Source organism: Cebus imitator, unplaced genomic scaffold (genome assembly GCF_001604975.1).
Source record: "Cebus imitator isolate Cc_AM_T3 unplaced genomic scaffold, Cebus_imitator-1.0 Scaffold4, whole genome shotgun sequence".
Lineage (NCBI taxonomy): Eukaryota > Metazoa > Chordata > Mammalia > Primates > Cebidae > Cebus > Cebus imitator.
This window is the reverse complement of record NW_016107319.1, coordinates 6,031,311-6,051,591: the sequence shown is the minus strand read 5'-3', so window position 1 is coordinate 6,051,591 and position 20,281 is coordinate 6,031,311. Positions and strand designations below refer to the sequence as shown.

Sequence of the window (20,281 nt, the reverse complement as noted above, 5' to 3'; positions counted from 1 at the left end):
TTTCCAGAAATTTGGAACTATCCGGGCAGATTTGATTGAACAGATGAGATTCAAACAAAGACTGAAAGTGATCCAGACACTGGAGGATACTACGAAACGCAACGTGGTAAGTCCTTTGAGAAGCAGCAGGCAGCCTTTGCCATCCTCTTCCTTCCTCATGCTCCTGCTGGCTATGAATTCCTGCCGGCTGTGAATTCCTGCCTGACAGACGGAAAACAATTTGAAAGGGGAAAATCAGGGATTTTCCCAGCACGACATTTATTGAGTTTGTGAAATTCATTGTGCTTGATATTTTTATAGGTCCGAACCATTGTGACAGAAACTTCCTTTACCATCGATGAGCTGGAAGAACTTTATGCTCTTTTCAAGGTGGGTTTCAAAATAATTCATGCCCATTCAAAGGCGTAAAGAAGTTCACTTTAATTCAGTTCTGGATTTTTCTGTTAAATTAAGGGATAACATAAATAGGAAGATAGAACTGAAAGTACAAAACTGGAGTACTTAATATGAAAAGAAACACTCTTAGAACCAATTTAAATGACGTTTTAGTTCCCTTACACTCTATATAATATTCTAGTTGTTTCCTTGAACCGAAGAAAATAGGTTGCTGCTTCATAATACTTATTCAAACAATGGTGAGCAAGTTTAAGTTCTGCCTGAATTCTTGCAAATTGTGATTTCCTATGTTAAGCTGTAAAAACACCCTTATGTGGTTAGGATAAAGCTGTTTAAATACCAAAGGAAAGGCGTAATTGGTTAAATTTCTGTGCTTTTTTTTTTAAATTCAGCCCCTACCAATCTTGATTTTTTTTTTTCTTGAGATGTAGTCGTTGCTCTCACTCTGTTGCCCAGGAAGAGCGAGGATTACAGACACGTACCACCACATCCAGCTAGTTTTTGTATTTGTCTTCTTTTTTTTTAAGTAGTGATGATGTTCACTATGTTGGCCAGGCTGGTCTTGAACTCCTGACCTCCACCTCAGCCTCACAAAGTGCTGGGATTATAGAATGCCAGCACTTTGGGACGGTGAGGCAGGTGGATCACGAGGTCAGGTGTTTGAGACAAGCCTGGCCAACATGATGAAACCCTATCTCTACTAAAGATACAAAAAATTAGCTGGGTGTGGCGGCGTGTGCCTGTAATCCCAGCTACTCGGAGGCTGAGCCAGGAGAATCACTTGAACCCAGGGGGCAGAGGTTGCAGTAAGCTGAGATCATGCCATTGTACTCCAGCCTGGTGAGACTCTGTCTCAAAAAAAACAAAAAAAGTTGTAATCAACAGGAAAAAATGTTTAAAAGATGCCTTTTATGCAGGTGCCAATTTCATCACAATTTCTAATTACTGTCAGAACTAAATTTGGCTGTTTTGAGAATTGCAAAGATAGTACAGGAGAAAATAGAAAGAAACGAACATAAAAACCGGAGCTGAACACTGGTCTTTTAGTTCTTACAGTCAGAAAACGTGGTTGCTTAGGACTGCTCTTGCTGATGTCGCCCCCTACCTGTTGGCCTCTGGAGGGCACCACCGTTTTATTTATGCTTGTGTCACTAGTGCCTGGTAAAGTACACTAGTATAGTACTAATACTGGAGTCTGCCGTTGTAGGTGTTCCAAACGTGTGTGTTGAATTCTTCTGATGTGGAAACCGAGGCCCAGAAAGATGGAAGCACTCTGGGCATCCAGGCTGGTTGGTGGTGCGCTTGGTGCAGTATCAGCATTATTAACAGAGGGGGCAGCAGCACCCCTGCATGTGGCACTTGGTGCAGTCTCTGTGGTGTGCCAGCTCATGAATATTTTATTCATACATGTTAAGCACCTGTAGCTAATTGCTCCTGTAGTTTAAGTTGGAGATACCTAAGGAAGGAGAAAACAATGATGTAATGGAGATCAGGTTTTTAAGGGATGCTCAGGACCAGAAGAAATCTTCACAGGGCATGGGGGCAGGGCCAGGATTCTCGGGGAAACTAAACAGAAGTGGAAGTAGCAGCTGGAGGCAGCGAGAGCATGAACAGGTAAGAGAAAGGGGTGTGACAGCAGACAGAGGAGGCCGACTCGGGGAAAAGCAGGAGGAGGAGGACCAGGGCTGTCTGTACAGAAGTCCCGGCTCTGGAAGTAATTGAAGCCACATCTGAACCTGGGCACTGCTGCACTCTCTATTCTGTGTTTCTTCAGATACCAGGTGTGCCATTTGAACCCTGAGAATATGCTGAAGAAAGCAAACTTTTCTTATACTCCAAACTCTGCCCTAAGGGTGTGTTGTCAACACAAGTTCCCCAGCTCTATTGAGGACCCAGAAGAGAGTTGAGACTCAGTTGGTGTCAGGGATGGGATAGAGTCTCTTATACTAAAGAATCCAAGATAAAACTTTAGTTATGGACACTGTGTGGAATCATTGTAACACTTCAGTTGGCTTTCATTCATTTTCTCAAACATTTACTGAGTCATCCCTATGTGTCAGTCACCCTGCCAGACTTTTCAGTACTTTAAAAAGCCAATTTCTAGAGCCAGGTGCAGTCGCTCATGCCGGTAATCCCAGGTACTTGGGAGGCTGAGGCGGGAGGGAAGAGTACTAGAGCCCAGGAGTTTGAGACCAGCCTGGGCAACATAGCAAGACCCATCACTAAAAAAATACATATTTTTTTTTCATTAAACAGGCATGGTGACACATGTCTGTAGCCCAGAGGCTGACGTAGGAGGATTACTTGAGCCCAGGAGGTTGAGACTGCAGTGAGCCAGGGTCACGCCACTGCATTCCAGCCTGGGCAACAGAATGGGACCCTGTCTCTTAAAAAAAAATTTTTTTTAAGCCCATTTGTGGGTATTTTCTGGAGATACAAAGGCCTGATGCAGTCTTCCTCCCAAGGAGCTCACCACACAGGCTTTTGGGTAGAACTTGAGGAGAAAAGAATGCACCCTGAGGCAGATTTCCTGGAAAATGTGGTTCAGGACCCTTTGCCCTGGTTTCTCTTGAACTCTTTCCAAATTAGCCCTTCTGATTCAGTCTCTGTGCCCATAGTCCCCAGATGATGGCCTATGGGCTCTCAGCAAGGAACAAGGGGATGACCTGAAGGGCTTGTTTTCTCCTGTTGGTTGTGAGCGCCCTGAAAGTACCTGCACTCATGTTCAGGCCAGGTTCAGAGCTACTTGGGGTGCTTAGTTAACAAGACATGCTTTGGGTAACCTTTGTCAACCGACGTAGCTCAGGTAAAGCGGCTCCTTCCCAGAGCATATCACCAACACCGTGCTGCCCACAGAGGGCTGCTGGCTCCACTCATGCTCTTTCCGAGTACAGCCCAACCCAGCGGGCCACTTCAGGCTCAGCATCTGCCCCCTCCCTCTGACACACCCTGCCTCCACCCCACAGCCAGGAATGCAGTCCCAAACCCTGAGGAACTTCGACACAGTTTCCTTTATTCTCTCAAGATTGCCTTGCAAAAAACCCGACTGGTTCTGTTCTCCACCCTCCTTCCTCTTCTCTTCCCTACTCCCACTCCTCTTTTTAGCTTTTTTGGTACAATTCCCAATAAACAATTGTGAAAAGACATTGATTTCTTTGCTTCTTTTCTAAGGAAGAGCAAAATTGAACAACATACTCACAATTGACTCCTTGTTTTCAAAACCTCCAGGGAAAAGAGAAAGATTTTCAAAAGTGCTGTTTTTTTCCTTCTTATTTATTTAATTTTTTTTGAGACAGGGTCTCACTCTGTCACACAGGCTACAGTGCAGTGGCACCATCCCAGGTCAATGCAGACTTGACCTCCTGGCCTCAAGCTATCCTCCCACCTCAGCCTCCCAAGTAGCAGGAGTACAGGCATGTGCCACCATGCCCAACTACTTTTTAAACTTTTTTTTGTAGAGACAGGGTCTCAGTATGTTGCCCAGGCTTTTAACTCCTGAGCTCAAGTGACCCTCCCACCTGGCCTCCCAAAGTGCTGATTACAGGAATGAGCCACGGTGCCTGACCAGAGGTGCTTTTCTTCTATTACCATATTATTTATGCTGATAGTGAAATATTCAGACAATACAATATGGAAAAAGTAAAAATAAAGTCCTCCTTTTTATGCTCCTCCTTTCTCCCCCACCTGCCACCCAGGGTTAACTACAATGCCTGTGTGGGGGTGGGTGAGGGCATTCTTTCAGAACTTTCTAGCACATGCTTTATTTTTGTGGGCTTCCTAAAAGGGAATGGATATTTCTGCCAGAATCATTATTACCTCATGAGCAAAGAGGCTGCATTTTTTCCAAGACCAGGAACAGGAAGCCCTTTGTTGGGTCCAGTCTCCATTCTGCTCACTGTAGTGGCTCCTATGCTAATAATTTTTCTAGAGCTTTTGCAGATGTGTGAAATTGGATGATCACACACTTGTAGGTTGAATACTGTGTGACTATGATCTTATTTAGGTGATTTTGGTGAGCAGGGGTTATGTATGATATGTGGGACATTAAGTGGAAGTTTAGAAACCCAAAATCTCATCATGATTCTGCTTTAACTAATTGGTTGATTGACCTCATGTAAGCTGCATAAAGTCTGGACTTTACCATCGTCACCTAAAAAACAAGTTGTTCACATTACCTAAATTCCTGTCTTTTTCAAGTAGCCTACTATTTGTTTAAGCTAAAAAATTTCTTCCTCTTTATGGGAGTGAGTTCTAAAATGTACATGAGTGTATAGGTAAGGGGGAAGAGAATGTGGTGGGAGGAGACTTCCCCTTCTTTCTTCAGCCACACCCAGTAATTGAAGCCGACCTTCCAGATGTAAACTGCAGAAATGGTTGGTGTGGAGGCAGTGAAGGGCTGATCAAGTGGAGGTGTGTGTAGAACTGGGAGACTGAGGGGGCCCTGAGGCCATAGCCCAGCCCCAGGGGCTCCACACACATTGACAGACTGACCTAGGCCTTTTCTTTCTGGTATTTGCTGCAGGAGAGATTCCCCAGTGATCACCTGTTCTTTCTTTCTCAGGCAGAACATCTTACCAGCTGCTACTGGGGCGGGAGCAGCAACGCATTGGACCGGCACGACCCCAGCCTGCCGTACCTTGAACAGTATCGCATTGACTTCGAGCAGTTCAAGGGGATGTTTGCTCTTCTCTTTCCTTGGGCGTGTGGAACTCACTCTGACGTTCTGGCCTCCCGCTTGTTCCAGTTATTAGATGAAAATGGAGACTCTTTGATTAACTTCCGGGAGTTCGTCTCTGGGCTAAGTAAGGAAGTGGTACTGTTGCATGAGTTGGGATGGGATGACGGAGCTGTGCCCCAGGGTTCCCCATGCTGCCCTCAGGGCCTCAGAAGCACATGTGGAGGTTTGCAAACTGACTGTAAAATGAGTTTTTCATGAACATAGTATATGGATAAATCATTGCCTTCTACATCAGACAGCGCTCAGCACTAGTTAAAAATACATTAGTAGAGAATTCACAAGACAGTGAAATGCCAACATAAACACTGAAACCATAGACTGAGATAGTTTTACAAGAGACAAATATTTGGGTTGGCGGATTTCTTTTCTTTGACCAAAAAACATTACATAGAATATTTTATTGAATATATTTCATTATTTCATTATATATAATTGTATAAAACATATTTCATAATAAAATAAATTTTATTTGTAATTTCATAGTTTCATAAAACATTATGAAATGTTCTTAATCAAGGAGCATCCTAGCAGCCCTGCAGCCTCAGTGGAAGTCTTTTCTCTCCCTTTTCCTGGGAGGAGGGACCTTCCAGCAGGAACAGGCCCAGCCTCACCCCACATCTCATCATAGCATGAGGGCAGCTGCCCACCAGCTCCCTGTCTGGCTTGCTCACTGCCCTACATATGACTGCCTTTTGGACTCTTGTTCCTTTTATAACTGGGCACAAAAGCTGCATGGTAGTGGAGCTTGGCCCGCCTGACGTGAGGTAGAGAGTATAGCAGGCATTATGCCAGAATGAGGTAAGAACAATTTTTTAAAAATTTGAATTGCACTACTCTATGACCTTGGGCCATACACTTTAAAAAGAAGTACCCAAGGAAAGAGAAAATGTCAGGCATAGAGCCAACATTTCCAAAGAACGTCCTTAATCTGTCAGAGTTATATCTAGAAGGCATAAAGGTCAGAGAAAGCTGATGGTTTTTTAAAAAGAGAAGGGATGTAGGTAGAGTCCTGAGGTTAAAACAAAAATTGTATAAAGCAGTCATCTATATGCTTAAGAGGGGGAACGTGGGAGAGCTCACATTTATGTAGAGTGCAGATCCTCTTGTGATACTTTAGAACTTTTACTGTATTACTTAATCCAAACAAAAGCTCTTAGGTGTAATAATGATGGTGATAACTGACATTTATACAGCATTTACTCCGTGCCTGGCACTGCGCCAATGCTTTTTATGTGCACAATTTATGTGCATTTAATTTGTCTAAGGGCATGCAACTACAAACTGTGTTTGATTCCAAGTACCCAAGAGGCACAATTTGTGCTGTTACTATTATACTTTATTACCTTCCTGCTTGCTACTATTATCCTCATGTTTAGCTAAAGAAACAGAAGCTTGGAGAAGTTAAAGTAACTTGCTGGAACATTAGTTTTTAGCAAACCAATACATATCTGTTATTGAACTGAGAGGCACAGCTAATACATGCCGGCCCCAGGACTCAAACAAGGGTTATCTGTCCTGAAATCTTATCCTTTTCTCTCTATACTGAGGATAACAAAAGGGCGTTTTTTAGGAGAAAGGAGGCAGTATTAATTTTTAATTGCACAAGTGATATATAAGCACATTCTGCTTTTTTGAAAAGTGAAACGAAAGAGATAATGCTGAAGACCTCTTTGACCCTATGCTAACCTTTTTTACTTCCAGGGTAATTACTGATTGTCATATAGGTATTCACTAAAAAAGAGATTTAAAAAATGCCTTTGGCAAAAATAAGGAGGAGAAAAAAAAGACAGATTCTACATGTAGAAAGTGACAGAAATAAACAAAAATATTTTGATTTACTTAAATTCAGTCAACTCCAGTAAAGAGATTCTTCAAATCTTTGAGAAGGGAAAGGCTTGAAGTCCAGCATAGAGAAAACACTGGGAAAGAGTATTTAGACTTCAGAATGCAGCTGAGTTCCTGAGCAAAGTAAACTATACCCCAACTTACTGGGAGAACTCTCAGATGTGATTGCAGAGCTGTTGTCAGTTACGTTGGTCAGTTATAGTTATGGAGATGGGCAAGTCAAGCAGAAATGAGAAATTCTGTGTTTAAAGAAACTAAAAAAATGGACCCCACTCCATGGTTCATGCCTGTAATCCAAGCACTTTGGGAGGCCAAGGTGAGCGGATCACTTGAGGTCAGGAGTTCGAGACCACCCTGGCCAACATGGTGAAACCTGTCTCTACTAAAAATAAAAAAATTAGCCAGGCATGGTGACAGGTGCCTGTAATCCCAGCTACCCTGGAAGCTGAGGCACGAGAATCGCTTGAACCCAGGAGGCAGAGATTGCAGTGACTCAACACCGCGCCATAGCACTTCAGCCTGGATGACAGAGTGAGACTCCACCTCAAAAAGACAGCAAAACTAAAAAATTCTGAAAAACATGTGTCAGTAGTTTTAATATCAATACCCAGAGAGATCCTGCTAGAAATTACTGGACAGAGAGATGGTCTTTGTGGAATTAGAAATCAGGGGTTACCATCAGAAGCCGTAAATTAGCTGTACCTCTTTTTCCAACAGTGTGGCTGGAACTTAGAGTCTGTAAACATAGCATAATGAGCCATGATAAAGCCAGTCATTGGATAAATATTTATTATCAATGGAAATTGGTAATTGTATAACTGGCTGAACACTGCACCCAAAAGTGTGATGGGTAATAAGTTCATTTCAACTGAGAGAGTGTTCACTAGTACCCTTGGGCCCAGTATTTGGACTCTTTGTGGTTGCATCCTTATTTGTACGATAGTTACCATCAAAACTAAATGAAACAATTCAAGTGAAGTTGCTAGAAGAGTGGCTCAAAAAATGTCAGTTATGATTGTCACCATGATTACTACTCATTCTCCTCTACTGGACTCAGCAGACACCTTGAGCCATGAAGGCAGAGAACACTTATTGAATGGGTGGGGCCACATTAAGGGGAAGAGACTGCCTATATGTTAGGTGACAAAAGTAGGTTTTTAAAAATTATGATAGGCAGAAATTGTATCTGAACCCAGGTTCAGCTGTTCACCACTTGAAAAACTCAAGAGACAAGAGTTTCTTGGGTGGGAAGAAAAGCAAATTTATTCTGAAAGCCAGCAAATCAAGAAAATGGCAGACTAGCATCCTAAACTACCGTCTTAAGTCAGTACAGATTTTAGGTTCTTTTTGTGTTCAGGGCAGGGGGATGAGAAGCAGCTGGCATCAAGAGGTGACAGACAATGCAGACATCTGGGCACCAGCTGGAGTCCAAGGAGTTTGGGAACTACTTTGTCTTGGTCAGGTTGTAATGCTACTATGAATCTTTAACAAAATATAGTTTTTTGCATACTTGTCCTTTTATTCCAGAGTTAATTTTTAAAACTACATGATTGCTGTTTTTGTATATTATCTGAGTGCTCTAAAATTATCCTAGCCTACATGCAGGTAAAGGTCCCTTAAACAAAAATTAGGTTAGTTATGTTCTTTTGCTGTTTCACTGTTACAAAATGATTGGCAAAAAAAAAAAAATGATAAATATAAGTTCTACATTTAAAGAAATAATTGTTAAAGAACTAGCTAGGATGTCTGCATGTACTGTAATAGTGGTTTCCAGCGTGGAATTGAGAGTCAGACAAATCCAGATTCAAATCCTTGACCTGTCACTTAATTGTTTATGACCCTGAACAAATTATTTAACCTCAATAAGCCCGATTTTTCTTATCTATAAAATGGGAATCATAATTGTACCCATTTAATAGAATTATGATGAGATATAAGTGAGATTATACATGTGAAGTAATTGGCACAGGGCCTAACACGGAGTGGATGGTTAATAAATGCCTCATTATTTTCATGATTAGTTTGATTAATCATGCAAACTTCTGGAGGTTTAGTTAACCATATGATCATTAATAAACTCCACTGTGAGTGTGAAACAGTTGAGTCTACGCTTAGGCTATGCTAATGGAAGAGTCAGGAACAGTTCCCCTATTCCCTGGGGTGGCCAAGAGACTTCTGGAATTCATTTCAGAGGAACATTGATTGAGAAATTAACACATAAGGTGGATGTAGATAATAATAGGGAAGGATATATGAATCACATCATATGAGAAAATTGAAAAAATTGGAAAAATCTCATCTGGGAAGATCAAGTTGCCCCAATGAGATAATCTTGAGGAAGACAGGACAGCTGTTCTAAAATCTGAAGGATTGTTGCATGGAAGAGGTGAGACACTCATTCTATTTGACTTTAAAGAGGAGTAGTTTAAACCATTTTTGAGTCATGGACTCTGAGATCTGATAAAGACTATGGACATTTTCTTTCCCCAAAGTAACACATGCACATACATAAAATTTTGCATTCTTTTTTTTAAGACGGAGTCTTGCTCTGTTGCCAGGCTGGAGTGCAGTGGCGCAATCTCGGCTCACTGCAACCTCCGTCTCCTGGGTTCAAGTAATTCTTCTGCCTCAGCCTCCCAAGTAACTGGGACCACAGGCACGTTCCACCACGCCCGGCTAATTTTTGTATTTTTAGTAGAGGTGGGGTTTCACCATGTTGGCCAGGATGCTCCCAATCTCTTGACCTCATCATCCACCCACCTCGGCCTCCCAAAAAATTTTGCATTTTGAGGGGTTCACAGACTTCCTAAAGTTGAGACTACAGGTTAAAGGTCATTAGACCAAAGTAAAAATTACAGAAGAACTTTGAGCATTTAAAGAACACAGCTTGGAATGGAATGAGTTCCCCATCTTTGAGAATGTTTCAGCAGATGCTGGAGTCCTGTCTCACAGGGGTGTGTGAGAGGAGATCCTACATTAAGTGGAAGGTCAGACAAGATAACCTCTAAGGTCCTTTCCAACCCAGATTCTATGATTGCTATTTTTCTTTTTCCAAATCTAAGTTATCTTTAGGTGCTCTGAGAATATGTATTTACAAAGGATTTTCTGGTTCTAGCAATAAATATGGACTTTGAGGGTAAAAACCATAGGATTTTTTTGATTGAAGCTATGGTGATATAATGACAGATAGGTTAGGGTAAATGAAAATAAGGAAATACTTAGGAGCTCAAAAACAACTAAAAAAATTTCTAAAATGAGTAATCTGAAGTGTTATCAAACACATCTTGAAATTATTTCTGAACTCTAATAGTTATTTAACATGGTTTGGCCCAGTCACATGAACTTTCTCATTAAGGCTAGTTTATTAGGTACCAGGCACTATTCTAGGTGCTTTATATGTTTTAACACCTTTAGTTCTGACATTTTATGGAGTCCTGACACCAAGATCACTGGTAGAATCTTCTAGTACCATCTCACCTTACAGAGGGGAAACAAAGGTAGAGTTTAACTCTCCCAAGAGTCATAGTACAAACAGAATTTGAAACCAACCATCCTGGTTCCTGAGCTCTTAAGCCAAATAGGTCCTGGCCAGACCTTTCAGCATACAATGTCTTGGTAGGAATTTATAAGAAATAAACTTTTTAGGGGAATACTAGGCCTGGAGATGACTGGCACACGTGATGCATTTTACATTGGGACTTATATGACTTCTAGGTGCTGCATGCCATGGGGACCTCACAGAGAAGCTCAAACTCCTGTACAAAATGCACGTCTTGCCTGGTAAGTGAGCTACATGGAGCAGCACGTGTCTGTAACTGTGAGCTGGCCTGAAGTCTCTTTTTTAGGTGTAACCTGATGTCCTCTTTTTGATATACACAGTCATTCATGAGTCACTAAGAACTGACTGAACCAAGATAATTTGTGTAAGTTCTTGAATCAGGATGCACTTGATTCTATGGTTATTCATCTGTGTGAAGATGAATTGTAACAGAAAAGAGTACGCAGGCTTCTGCAAGAGAAAGAATAAATGGCACTTGTAACACCTGGGGTACAAGGATTGAGAGAGAGAGATAGAGAGACGGAATGTAGGAACATTGAAGGATCAAGTGGGGAAAACGGTGAGGTTTTGAGTTCAATTTTAAACAAGTTGGTACTGGCTGGGATCTATCTAGCAAATACTTTTAAAAATGAGGTGAGATTGGCACTAACAATAGAGGTAGGATAAAACTAGATTTGGGAATTCTCTTTGCAGTATACAATTTCCTAAAATTTTGTTCATAAAGCATTATTTCATACAACTTGGAAAAATCTCCATACAACAGAAAATATAAAGGAACACTTTGGTGTAGGGTTGTTAAAAGGGAAGATGGAGTTAGAAAGGGAGTGACCCCCTCCACTAAGGTTTAGAGACAGCAGCCACTCAAGGCCCCACCCCACCTTTGTAACTTTAGCTTCTCATCCCCCCTTATGTCATTTTATTTAATAATTAAGCATACTTTCACTGGGTTATGGCCCTACCAATACAAGAATTATGTTTCCTCGCCTCCCTAGAGCCATCCTCTGACCAAGATGAGCCAGATTCTGCTTTTGAAGCAACTCAGTACTTCTTTGAAGATATTACCCCAGAATGTACACATGGTAAGTGACTTTCCTCATCAAAGATATTATATTTGTTTTCTACGGAGCCCTCCATTATTGGAAAAAGACTTGCCTCCAAAGCCAGTCAATCAAAGAAGTATGTGAATATGGTTTCCTAATTGGTTACTTTCTTTTCTAACTTTTGAGATTTAGGCAATTATTGGTCAGCAGGTACCTCAGCCCACTGAAGGAACCATATACATTGTTTCCCAGCAGATGAGGAAACTCGTGTCCTATAGAGCTATATACTATGCTGCCTTCTCTCTGCTAAGAATATTATCTTATTAGGCAGCCATCCAGAATTGGAACTAGCATTTCTATCAGAAAGCATTCTCTTATATCTCTGTTTGCTGTATAACAGAAGTTGGCAAACTATGGCCTGTAGACCAAATCTAGCCCACCACCTATTTTTTAACAGGCTGTGAACTAAGAATGTTTTTTACATTTTTAAATGGTTTTTAAAAGTCAAAAGTAAAATAATATTTTTCCACATGAAAAGTATATGAAATTGAAACTTCAGTGCCTATAAATAGTTTTGTTGGAAGACAGCCAAGCTCGTTTATATATGTATTGCCTATGGCTGTTTCCATGCTGCAGAATTAAGTAGCTAAAACAGAGACAGTATGGCCTACAAAGCCCAAAATATTCACTGTCTGGTCCTTTATGGAAGAAGTATGCCAACCCCTGCTCTCTGTGGACGATAGGTCTACAAAGATGTGACTTAACTCATATATGTCTCCAAATTTATGTATTAAGTCACATACTGTTTTGTCTTACATTAATCTAGCATTGTCTCTTAGCTTGCTACTGCAATAAGTTACTTCTAATTCATCACTAAAATCAGCCTCATATGTGCCAAGTTAAAATGAGGGGAGAGAAATCACTAGGTCAACTTTATTAACTCACCTAAGTCCAAAAGTAAATGCAGGTTTCTCCTGGGTTCTTTTACCTCTTAAGTTCTGCCCTCCCTAAATAAGCAGACTATAGACCTGCCATCCCCAAATAGGCACACTGTAAACCTGCTTTTTCTACAAAAAGCACCTAAGTGATATTTGTAGAGAGAGTAAGCCAGGCTCAGTCTTACGACTGGCAATACAAGTTGAGGGTAGGAGCTTTGGACAGAACACTAGCTATGTATATTGTTATCTAGGTGAGTGCAGGCAGGTTCCTGTGTGAGCCTCAGTTTGCTTGTGTGGAGAATGGAGATTACAGCTATCAAATTGAGTGTAGTCAAGACCTAATAATATAATGTAATAAGACTTTTTGCTTAGTGCCTTAGTGATCCTATGTATTCTTAATATTATACTGTATATTGAAAGTGATAGCAAAAAAATATTATATATTGAAAGTAATAGCAAAAACAATTACTTTTGCACCAACCTAATATCATTAGCAGTCACATTCTGGCTACAAAATGTTCACCACACGTTTCTTGGTAGACACTCATCTCGGAAAGGGATTCCCTTGTTTTAGAAATGCTTCAGGAAAGGTCACAAGCCAATAGCGTGTAATGTCATTGAAAGATGCTTTTTGAAGGTTTCCCAAGGCTAAAGGCACTATTGCTTTGTATAGAAATTTTTAAGATTTAGGAAAAATATATTAACTAAGCCAAAGCTGTCTTAGAATCCTACCATATAAAGATAGCTAATAATTAACCTTGAAATATTTCATTTCAGTTTTTTATTCAAATTATACACATACAGCACAGATATATATAAAACTGGGATTCAAACTGCCTATACAGTTTTGTATCCTGCTTTTTTTTTTTTACTTAAAATCCATTGAGAATATTACTTGGTCATTAACATTTCTTTGAAAACATGGCTTTTAAATGGCTATACAGCGTCCACTGCATGGACTTACCATACGTTAAATATTTTTAAATATCCACTTGTTTCCTAAATCATTTTCAACACTAAGAGGAGACGAATTTCCCAACAATATATAGTACACCTTCCTCACTGTGTCTTAAAAGCTGCTGAGATTAATTTGACACATAATACAGTAAAGGCCACATCTCTGGCTGACCAGCCAGCTTTGGGTGGTTGAAGAAGTGCGGGAATGCACTCTAACAGCCGACAAACTGCATGGGAAGCTGAGAGCATTGTACACCTCTCTGTTTTGAAGTCCCTATGTGCTCTGTAATGTCTTAAGAAGACAGAACAGTTATAAGTGGGTTCCTTAAAAGTCATATTTTTGAAGTACCAAATTATAAATCTGAAGCAGTTTTATAGCAGATAACATTTTAGCAAAAAAAATTTTTTTCCTCATGTCTACCAACATAGATTTTAATTTCCTTGAAAGTGATCTTTTGCAGGACTGGCAAAAAAAAAAAAAATGAGCCTCATATATGCAAAGTTAAATGATAATGTAGAAAAGAGAGGAGAGAAATCAACATTCATTGGGGTACTACGATTTTTTAAGTACTGAAGACTATGTGGCATCATCCCATTAATTTTTTTTGTTTTTTGAGACAGAGTTTTTCTGTAGTTTCCCAGGCCAGCTAATTTTTGTATTTTTGGTAGAGACAGGATTTCACCATGTTGGCCAGGATGGTCTTAAACTCCTGGCCTCAAGTGAACTGCCCATCTCGTCCTCCCAAAGTTCTGGGATTACAGGCATGAGACACAGCAGTTGGCCCTCCATTAATTTTTAATTGTACACTGAACCCAGGCTGTGAGAAAGAATTCTGTGGAGGTCCTTTATCTAGAGAGAGTGTTGTCAGATAAAATAATGGGACATGCAATAAAATTAGAATCTCAGATAAAAGATAATTTTCTTAGTATAAGTATGTCCCCTGTAATGTCAGGGTTACACTTATCCCCTCCAAAAATTATTTATCTGAAATTGAAATTTAACTGAATCCTTTATTTTGTTTGGGGAGTTTTTATTGTTTGTTTGCTAAATTAGGCAACCCTATTTAGATAGTCTTCTCTTTTCCACTGCAAATGCTAACTGCATAGTCATATTATATCACATTCTACTCTTTAATATTTCTCGGTAGTTGTTGGATTGGATAGCAGAAGCAAACAGGGTGTAGATGATGGCTTCGTTACGGTGAGCCTAAAGCCGGACAAAGGTAGGGATGGTCTCTTCTATATGTTTACCTTCTTGCTGGTTGCACACTTGTGTTTTGGCCTATAAGCACTTAACTTCTTAACATTTGGGTTGTAGGGAAGAGAGCAAATTCCCAAGAAAATCGTAATTATTTGAGACTCTGGACTCCAGAAAGTAAATCTAAGTCAAAGAATGCAAAGGATTTACCCAAATTAAACCAGGTAAGTGCTTAAAGTTCAAATCATTCTGACTTCAAACCTGGATGCTCTTTTTTCTATTACTGAAAAGTCGTCAATAAATGTAGAATCAATCCCCCTCAAAAATAATTATAACTTTGGGGCAGTTAATTAGTAGTTGTTTGGACCTATTTTGTGCATGTGTTTATGCATCAGAAATACGCTCCATTGTGAGAAAATGACTTCCCCAGAGAAAATGTGAACCACAACAATCCAGTTTTGAGAATTTATGCATCTTATTCCAGTTATTAAAAATACCCTCAGATACTCGAAAGACAAACACATGCTGTTTTCAAATGACTGTGCTTAGCTACAAAGATGTCTGGACACATTTTCCATAAAAAGCTGGTGAAATGAGGAAAAAAATATATATATAAATAATTATAACGTAGGATGAAAATGCTGAGTTTCATAATCGAAGAATAGAAGTCATCTGGGTGGAGACTGAAAGCATTACTTTTGTCCAGGGAGATGGGAGGTGTGTTGTGGGAGGAGGGATTGGAGCTAACCTTGGAAAAATTGAAGTACATGCTGAAGTGTGTACGTGTGAAAAGAGATGAGTCTCAGATGTCCTTAAGATGCTTCAAAAAGGAAAAAGAGAGCAAGAAAATAGTTACTGAGACAAATGTATGACATAGTCCTTCTTGACTCTAGGTGATCTGTACATGGATGTTTACTTTTTTATTCCAACTTTCATAGATGTTTTAATATTTCAAATTTTAAAAATGTGAAAATAAGCTGGTCATAGTGGCTTATGCCTGTAATTCCAGCACTTTGGGAGGCCAAGGCAAGAGGATCACTTAGCCCAGTAGTTCAAGACTAGGCCTGGGTAACATAGCGAAACCCTCCCTACAAAAAAATGCAAAAATTAGCAGAGCATGGTGGCATGTACCTGTAGTCCCAGCTACCTGAGGGGCTGAGATGGGAGGATCACCTGAGCCCAGGAGGTTGAGGCTGCAGTGAACCATGAGTGCACCATTGCACTCCCACCTGGGTGACAAAGTGAGACCCTGTCTCAAAAAGAAAAATTTTAAATGGAAACATCAATAAGAGACTTTAAACATATCCATCCAGCCTAGGGATCTTTAGGCGTTCTCATTTAAATGGCTCTTCAGTCCATTTCAGTCCTGCCTTTCTGCTCCCTCAAGATTTCACATTCTTTGTGTTTTTCCAAATTGCTCTTCAGGGGCAGTTCATTGAACTGTGTAAGACAATGTATAACATGTTCAGCGAAGACCCCAATGAGCAGGAGCTATACCATGCCACCGCAGCAGTGACCAGCCTCCTGCTGGAGATTGGGGAGGTCGGCAAGCTGTTCGTCCCCCAGCCTGCAAAGGAGGGCGGGAGCGGAGGCAGCGGACCATCCTGCCACCAGGCCATCCCAGGCGTGATCTTCCCCAAGAAAGGGCCAGGCCAGCCTTACGTGGTGGAGTCTGTCGAGCCCCTGCCGGCCAGCCTGCCCGCCGACAGTGAGGAGCACTCCCTCGGAGGGCAGATGGAGGACATCAAGCTGGAGGACTCCTCACCCCGGGACAACGGGGCCTGCTCCTCCATGCTGATCTCTGACGACGACACCAAGGACGACAGCTCCATGTCCTCATACTCGGTGCTGAGTGCCGGCTCCCACGAGGAGGACAAGCTGCACTGCGAGGACATCGGAGAGGACACCGTCCTGGTGCGCAGCGGCCAGGGCACAGCGGCACTGCCCCGGAGCACCAGCCTGGACCGGGACTGGGCCATCACCTTCGAGCAATTCCTGGCCTCCCTCTTAACTGAGCCTGCCCTGGTCAAGTACTTTGACAAGCCCGTGTGCATGATGGCCAGGATTACCAGTGCAAAAAACATCCGGATGATGGGCAAGCCCCTCACCTCGGCCAGTGACTACGAAATCTCGGCCATGTCAGGCTGACACCCGCGCCTTCCCGGGGGAGCAGGAGGAGAGGGAGGGAGGGGCTTTTTTATGTTCTTCTGTGTTGGGTTTTTTTTTTTTTTTTAAATTAAATATTTATTAGTACCTGGCTTGAAGCCTAGTGTTTTCATAATGTAATATAATGAAAACTGTTGGAGAAATATTTAAACGCCTCAATGTAGGTACAGTACACTGTTGTTGCGGGGAGGGGATTTACCAGAATACAGTTTATTTAGTGAATTCTAAAAAACAAAAAGATGAATTTGTCAGTGATATGTGTGTATTATAACTTACTAATCTTGCTGTTGATCTGTATACATGGTTTAAAAAATAGTACCGTTTAATGCTAAGTAAGGCAGCAGTCATTTGTGTATTCAGGCTTTTTAAATAAAATTAGAGCTAGAAGGAAAATGAAAAGCCACAAATGCAAGACTGATCTTAAATGGAAGGCATTGTCAGCAGCAGTAAATCCTATACCACTTTAGGAAGTATTAAAAATATTTTTAAGATTTGAAATATATTTCATAAAAGTCCTCTATTCAAAATCATATTCCACAGATGTTCCCTTTGAAAGGGAAAACATTGGGGATTCTAAACAGTTATGAAAGTGTAAGTGATTTTTACATGATGCCAGAATAACACTTGTATTTAATCAGTTTAGACAGATACCAGACAGATTTTGCATTTAAGAAATTGTTCTGATTATTTATGTCAACTCATTAGAATTCAGTAAAAAGTAACAGTCTTTTGTCACAGAGAATCTGAAAGTGGCAGCAAAGACAGACGGCTTATGATAGGTTTTTGTTTTTGCTTTGCTTTTGTTTTTGAAAGAGTAAAAGTACTGATGCTTCTGATACTGGATGTTTAGCTTCTTGTTACTACAAATAAAGCAAAAACTGAAACAGTCACCTTTACCATTTCCATATTCTCCATAGATTAAAGAAATTTATACCACATATTGCATATGACCATCTTTCCATTAAATCAATGTAGAGATAATGTAAACTGAAAAAATAATCTGCAAGATAATGTAACTGAATGTTTTGAAAAAACAGAACTTGTCACTTTATGTAAAAGAATAGTATGCTCTATTTCCTGAATGGATGTGGAAATGAAAACTAGCGCACCTGCACTTTGAATTCTTGCTTCTTTTTTATACTGTTATGATTTTGCTTTTTACAGATGTTGGACAGTTTTTTTCTTCTGAATGTTGAATTCATAATCATGGTCTCATTTCCTTTGCTTCTTCCAAATATTCCTTTCAACACATTATTTTATTATACATTGTCTCCTTGTTTTTGCTGTTGCTGCTGTTGTTTTTTATTCTGTTTACAGGATGATTTTTAAACTGTCAAATGAAGTAGTGCTAACCTCAAATAGGCTAAATGTGAACAAATAAAATACATCAAATACTCTGATATGGATTTTTATCTTTGTGCTTGAGTTCCTGCCTAAGGCAATAACATTATTCTTTTGACAACTTTTGTAGGGGAAACTGTATTAGGCAACCATTTTGATTAAGTAAATAAATCTTATAGGCAAACATATAGAGACAAATACAATTTGCAGTATATCAATGGCTGCATTTAAAATAAGGAATAGAATTGTTGTCCATTATCTAGCTTAAAATACTTATTCCTAATGATCAATGATATTGAGCTTTTTTTTTTTTTTTTTTTTGGCTCACCTTCAACAGTCTTGATAGAATTATATATTTAGCTTTTTAAAATATGCTTGTTGGTTGCATGTCTGTCTTCAAAACCACAATGAGATGCCAGCTCACACCAGTCAGAATGGCTATCATTAAAAAGTCAAAAAAGAACAGATGTTGATAAAATGTTGATAAGGTTGCAGAGAAAATAGAACACAAATACATTGTTGGTGGGAGTGCGAATTAGTCCAACCATCGTAGAAAGCAGTGTGGCAATTCCTGAAAGAGCTAAAAACAAAAAACTACCATTTGACCCAGTAATGCCGTTACTGGGAATATACCCAGAGGAATATAAATCATTCTGTTATAAAGACACATGCACATGAATGTTTGTTGCACCAGTGTTCAGCATAGCAAAGACATGGAATCAATCAAATGCCCATCAATGACAAATTGAATGAAGAAAATGTGATATAAATACACCATGGAATACTATGCAGCCATAACAAGATCATGTCTTTTGCGAAAACATGGATGGAGCTAGAGGTCATCATCCTTAGCAAACTAATGCAGGAACAGAAAACCAAATGCCACATGTTCTCACTTATAAGTGGGAGCTAGATGATGAGAACACATGGGCACAGAGAAGGGAGCAATACACACTGGGTCCTTCTTGAGGGTGGAGGGTGGGTGGAGGGAGAGGAGCATAAAAAAATAAGTATTGGTTACGAGCTTAGTACCCAGGTGACAAAATCTGTACAACAAACCCCCATGACAATAGTTTACCTATATAACAAACCTTTGTATGTACCCCTGAATCTAAAATAAAAGTTACCAGAATAAGACTCATTCTGTATAAAGTAATGAGTGGAAATTCCTCTGTTTGCATGCTATAATACCATTTGGTTTAATCAAGTAACTAGTCATTTATTGGACTCAGATTGTTGCACATGATTCCATGTGTTTTTGTCTTTGATGTCATAAATATTCCTCAGGAAATAACTGAAAAATCTAATATTCTCGCCCACCTGTACTTTGCCAAAATCAAAGACAGCATTGAGCAGGAAATAGTGTGCTTAAATGTGTAGCTCTGGATAATGAAGAGGGGCCAGGATTTTTCATATCATTAAGAAAGAGACAGTAAATGAGTAGCTCATCTCTCTGAAAGCCTACGTCTCTATTAGTATGCTGAGAATTGTTGCAATCTTGTCCTTATTCTTTCAAGCACATCATAGTGCTTTTCATCACAACAGCAATATACTGCATAATGGCAGGTTTTCGTCTGTGTTTACTTCTAAAGGATGCACATACAGGAGCCTCAGCCCTTGAGTTGAAATTTCCAGCTTAGTCTGCGAGACAAATAGGCTCGTCAGTTCATTTGATATGTCAGAAGAACAGCCTGGGAGAATCATTTTACCCTCAGTCAACTTCCAGAAGACAGGCGGCACATTTCTAGTTGTTCATGGTTGTGTTATGTACTTTTGTGTCTCCATGAATTACTCTCTTTGATTTCAACTTGCGATTTACCACCTTCCCTGTTTTTTGTTTTTTGTTTTTTGTTTTTTTTGAGATGGAGTTTTGCTCTTGTCACCCAGGCTGGAGTGGAATGACATGATCTCAGCTCACTACAACCTCTGTTTCTGAGTTCAAGCAATTCTCCTGCCTATAAGTAGATGGGATTACAGGTGCCTGTCATTATGTCCAGCTAATTTTTGTATTTTTAGTAGAGATGGTGTTTCACCATGTTGGCCAGGCTGGTCTCGAACTCCTGACCTCAAGTGATCCACCTGCCTCGGACTCCCAAAGTGCTG

At 40.2% G+C, this 20,281-nt stretch overlaps 1 protein-coding gene across 2 annotated transcripts in view; it reads left to right on the top strand.

Moving 5' to 3' along the window:
• TBC1D9 (TBC1 domain family member 9) overlaps positions 1-18,239 on the top strand; it is a 141,287-nt gene extending 123,048 nt beyond the window's left edge. The window contains exons 12-19 of one of the 2 annotated variants that reach the window (XM_017534302.2): positions 8-106; positions 301-369; positions 4,958-5,198; positions 10,694-10,759; positions 11,531-11,617; positions 14,622-14,696; positions 14,792-14,895; positions 16,097-18,239. In XM_017534302.2, coding sequence (XP_017389791.1) covers positions 8-106; positions 301-369; positions 4,958-5,198; positions 10,694-10,759; positions 11,531-11,617; positions 14,622-14,696; positions 14,792-14,895; positions 16,097-16,819 — 1,464 coding nt within the window. In that variant the 3' untranslated portion in view covers positions 16,820-18,239. The remainder of the gene's footprint in view (positions 1-7; positions 107-300; positions 370-4,957; positions 5,199-10,693; positions 10,760-11,530; positions 11,618-14,621; positions 14,697-14,791; positions 14,896-16,096) is intronic. The other variant, XM_017534291.2, reaches the window with a different exon arrangement.
• Positions 18,240-20,281: the final 2,042 nt, after the last annotated feature.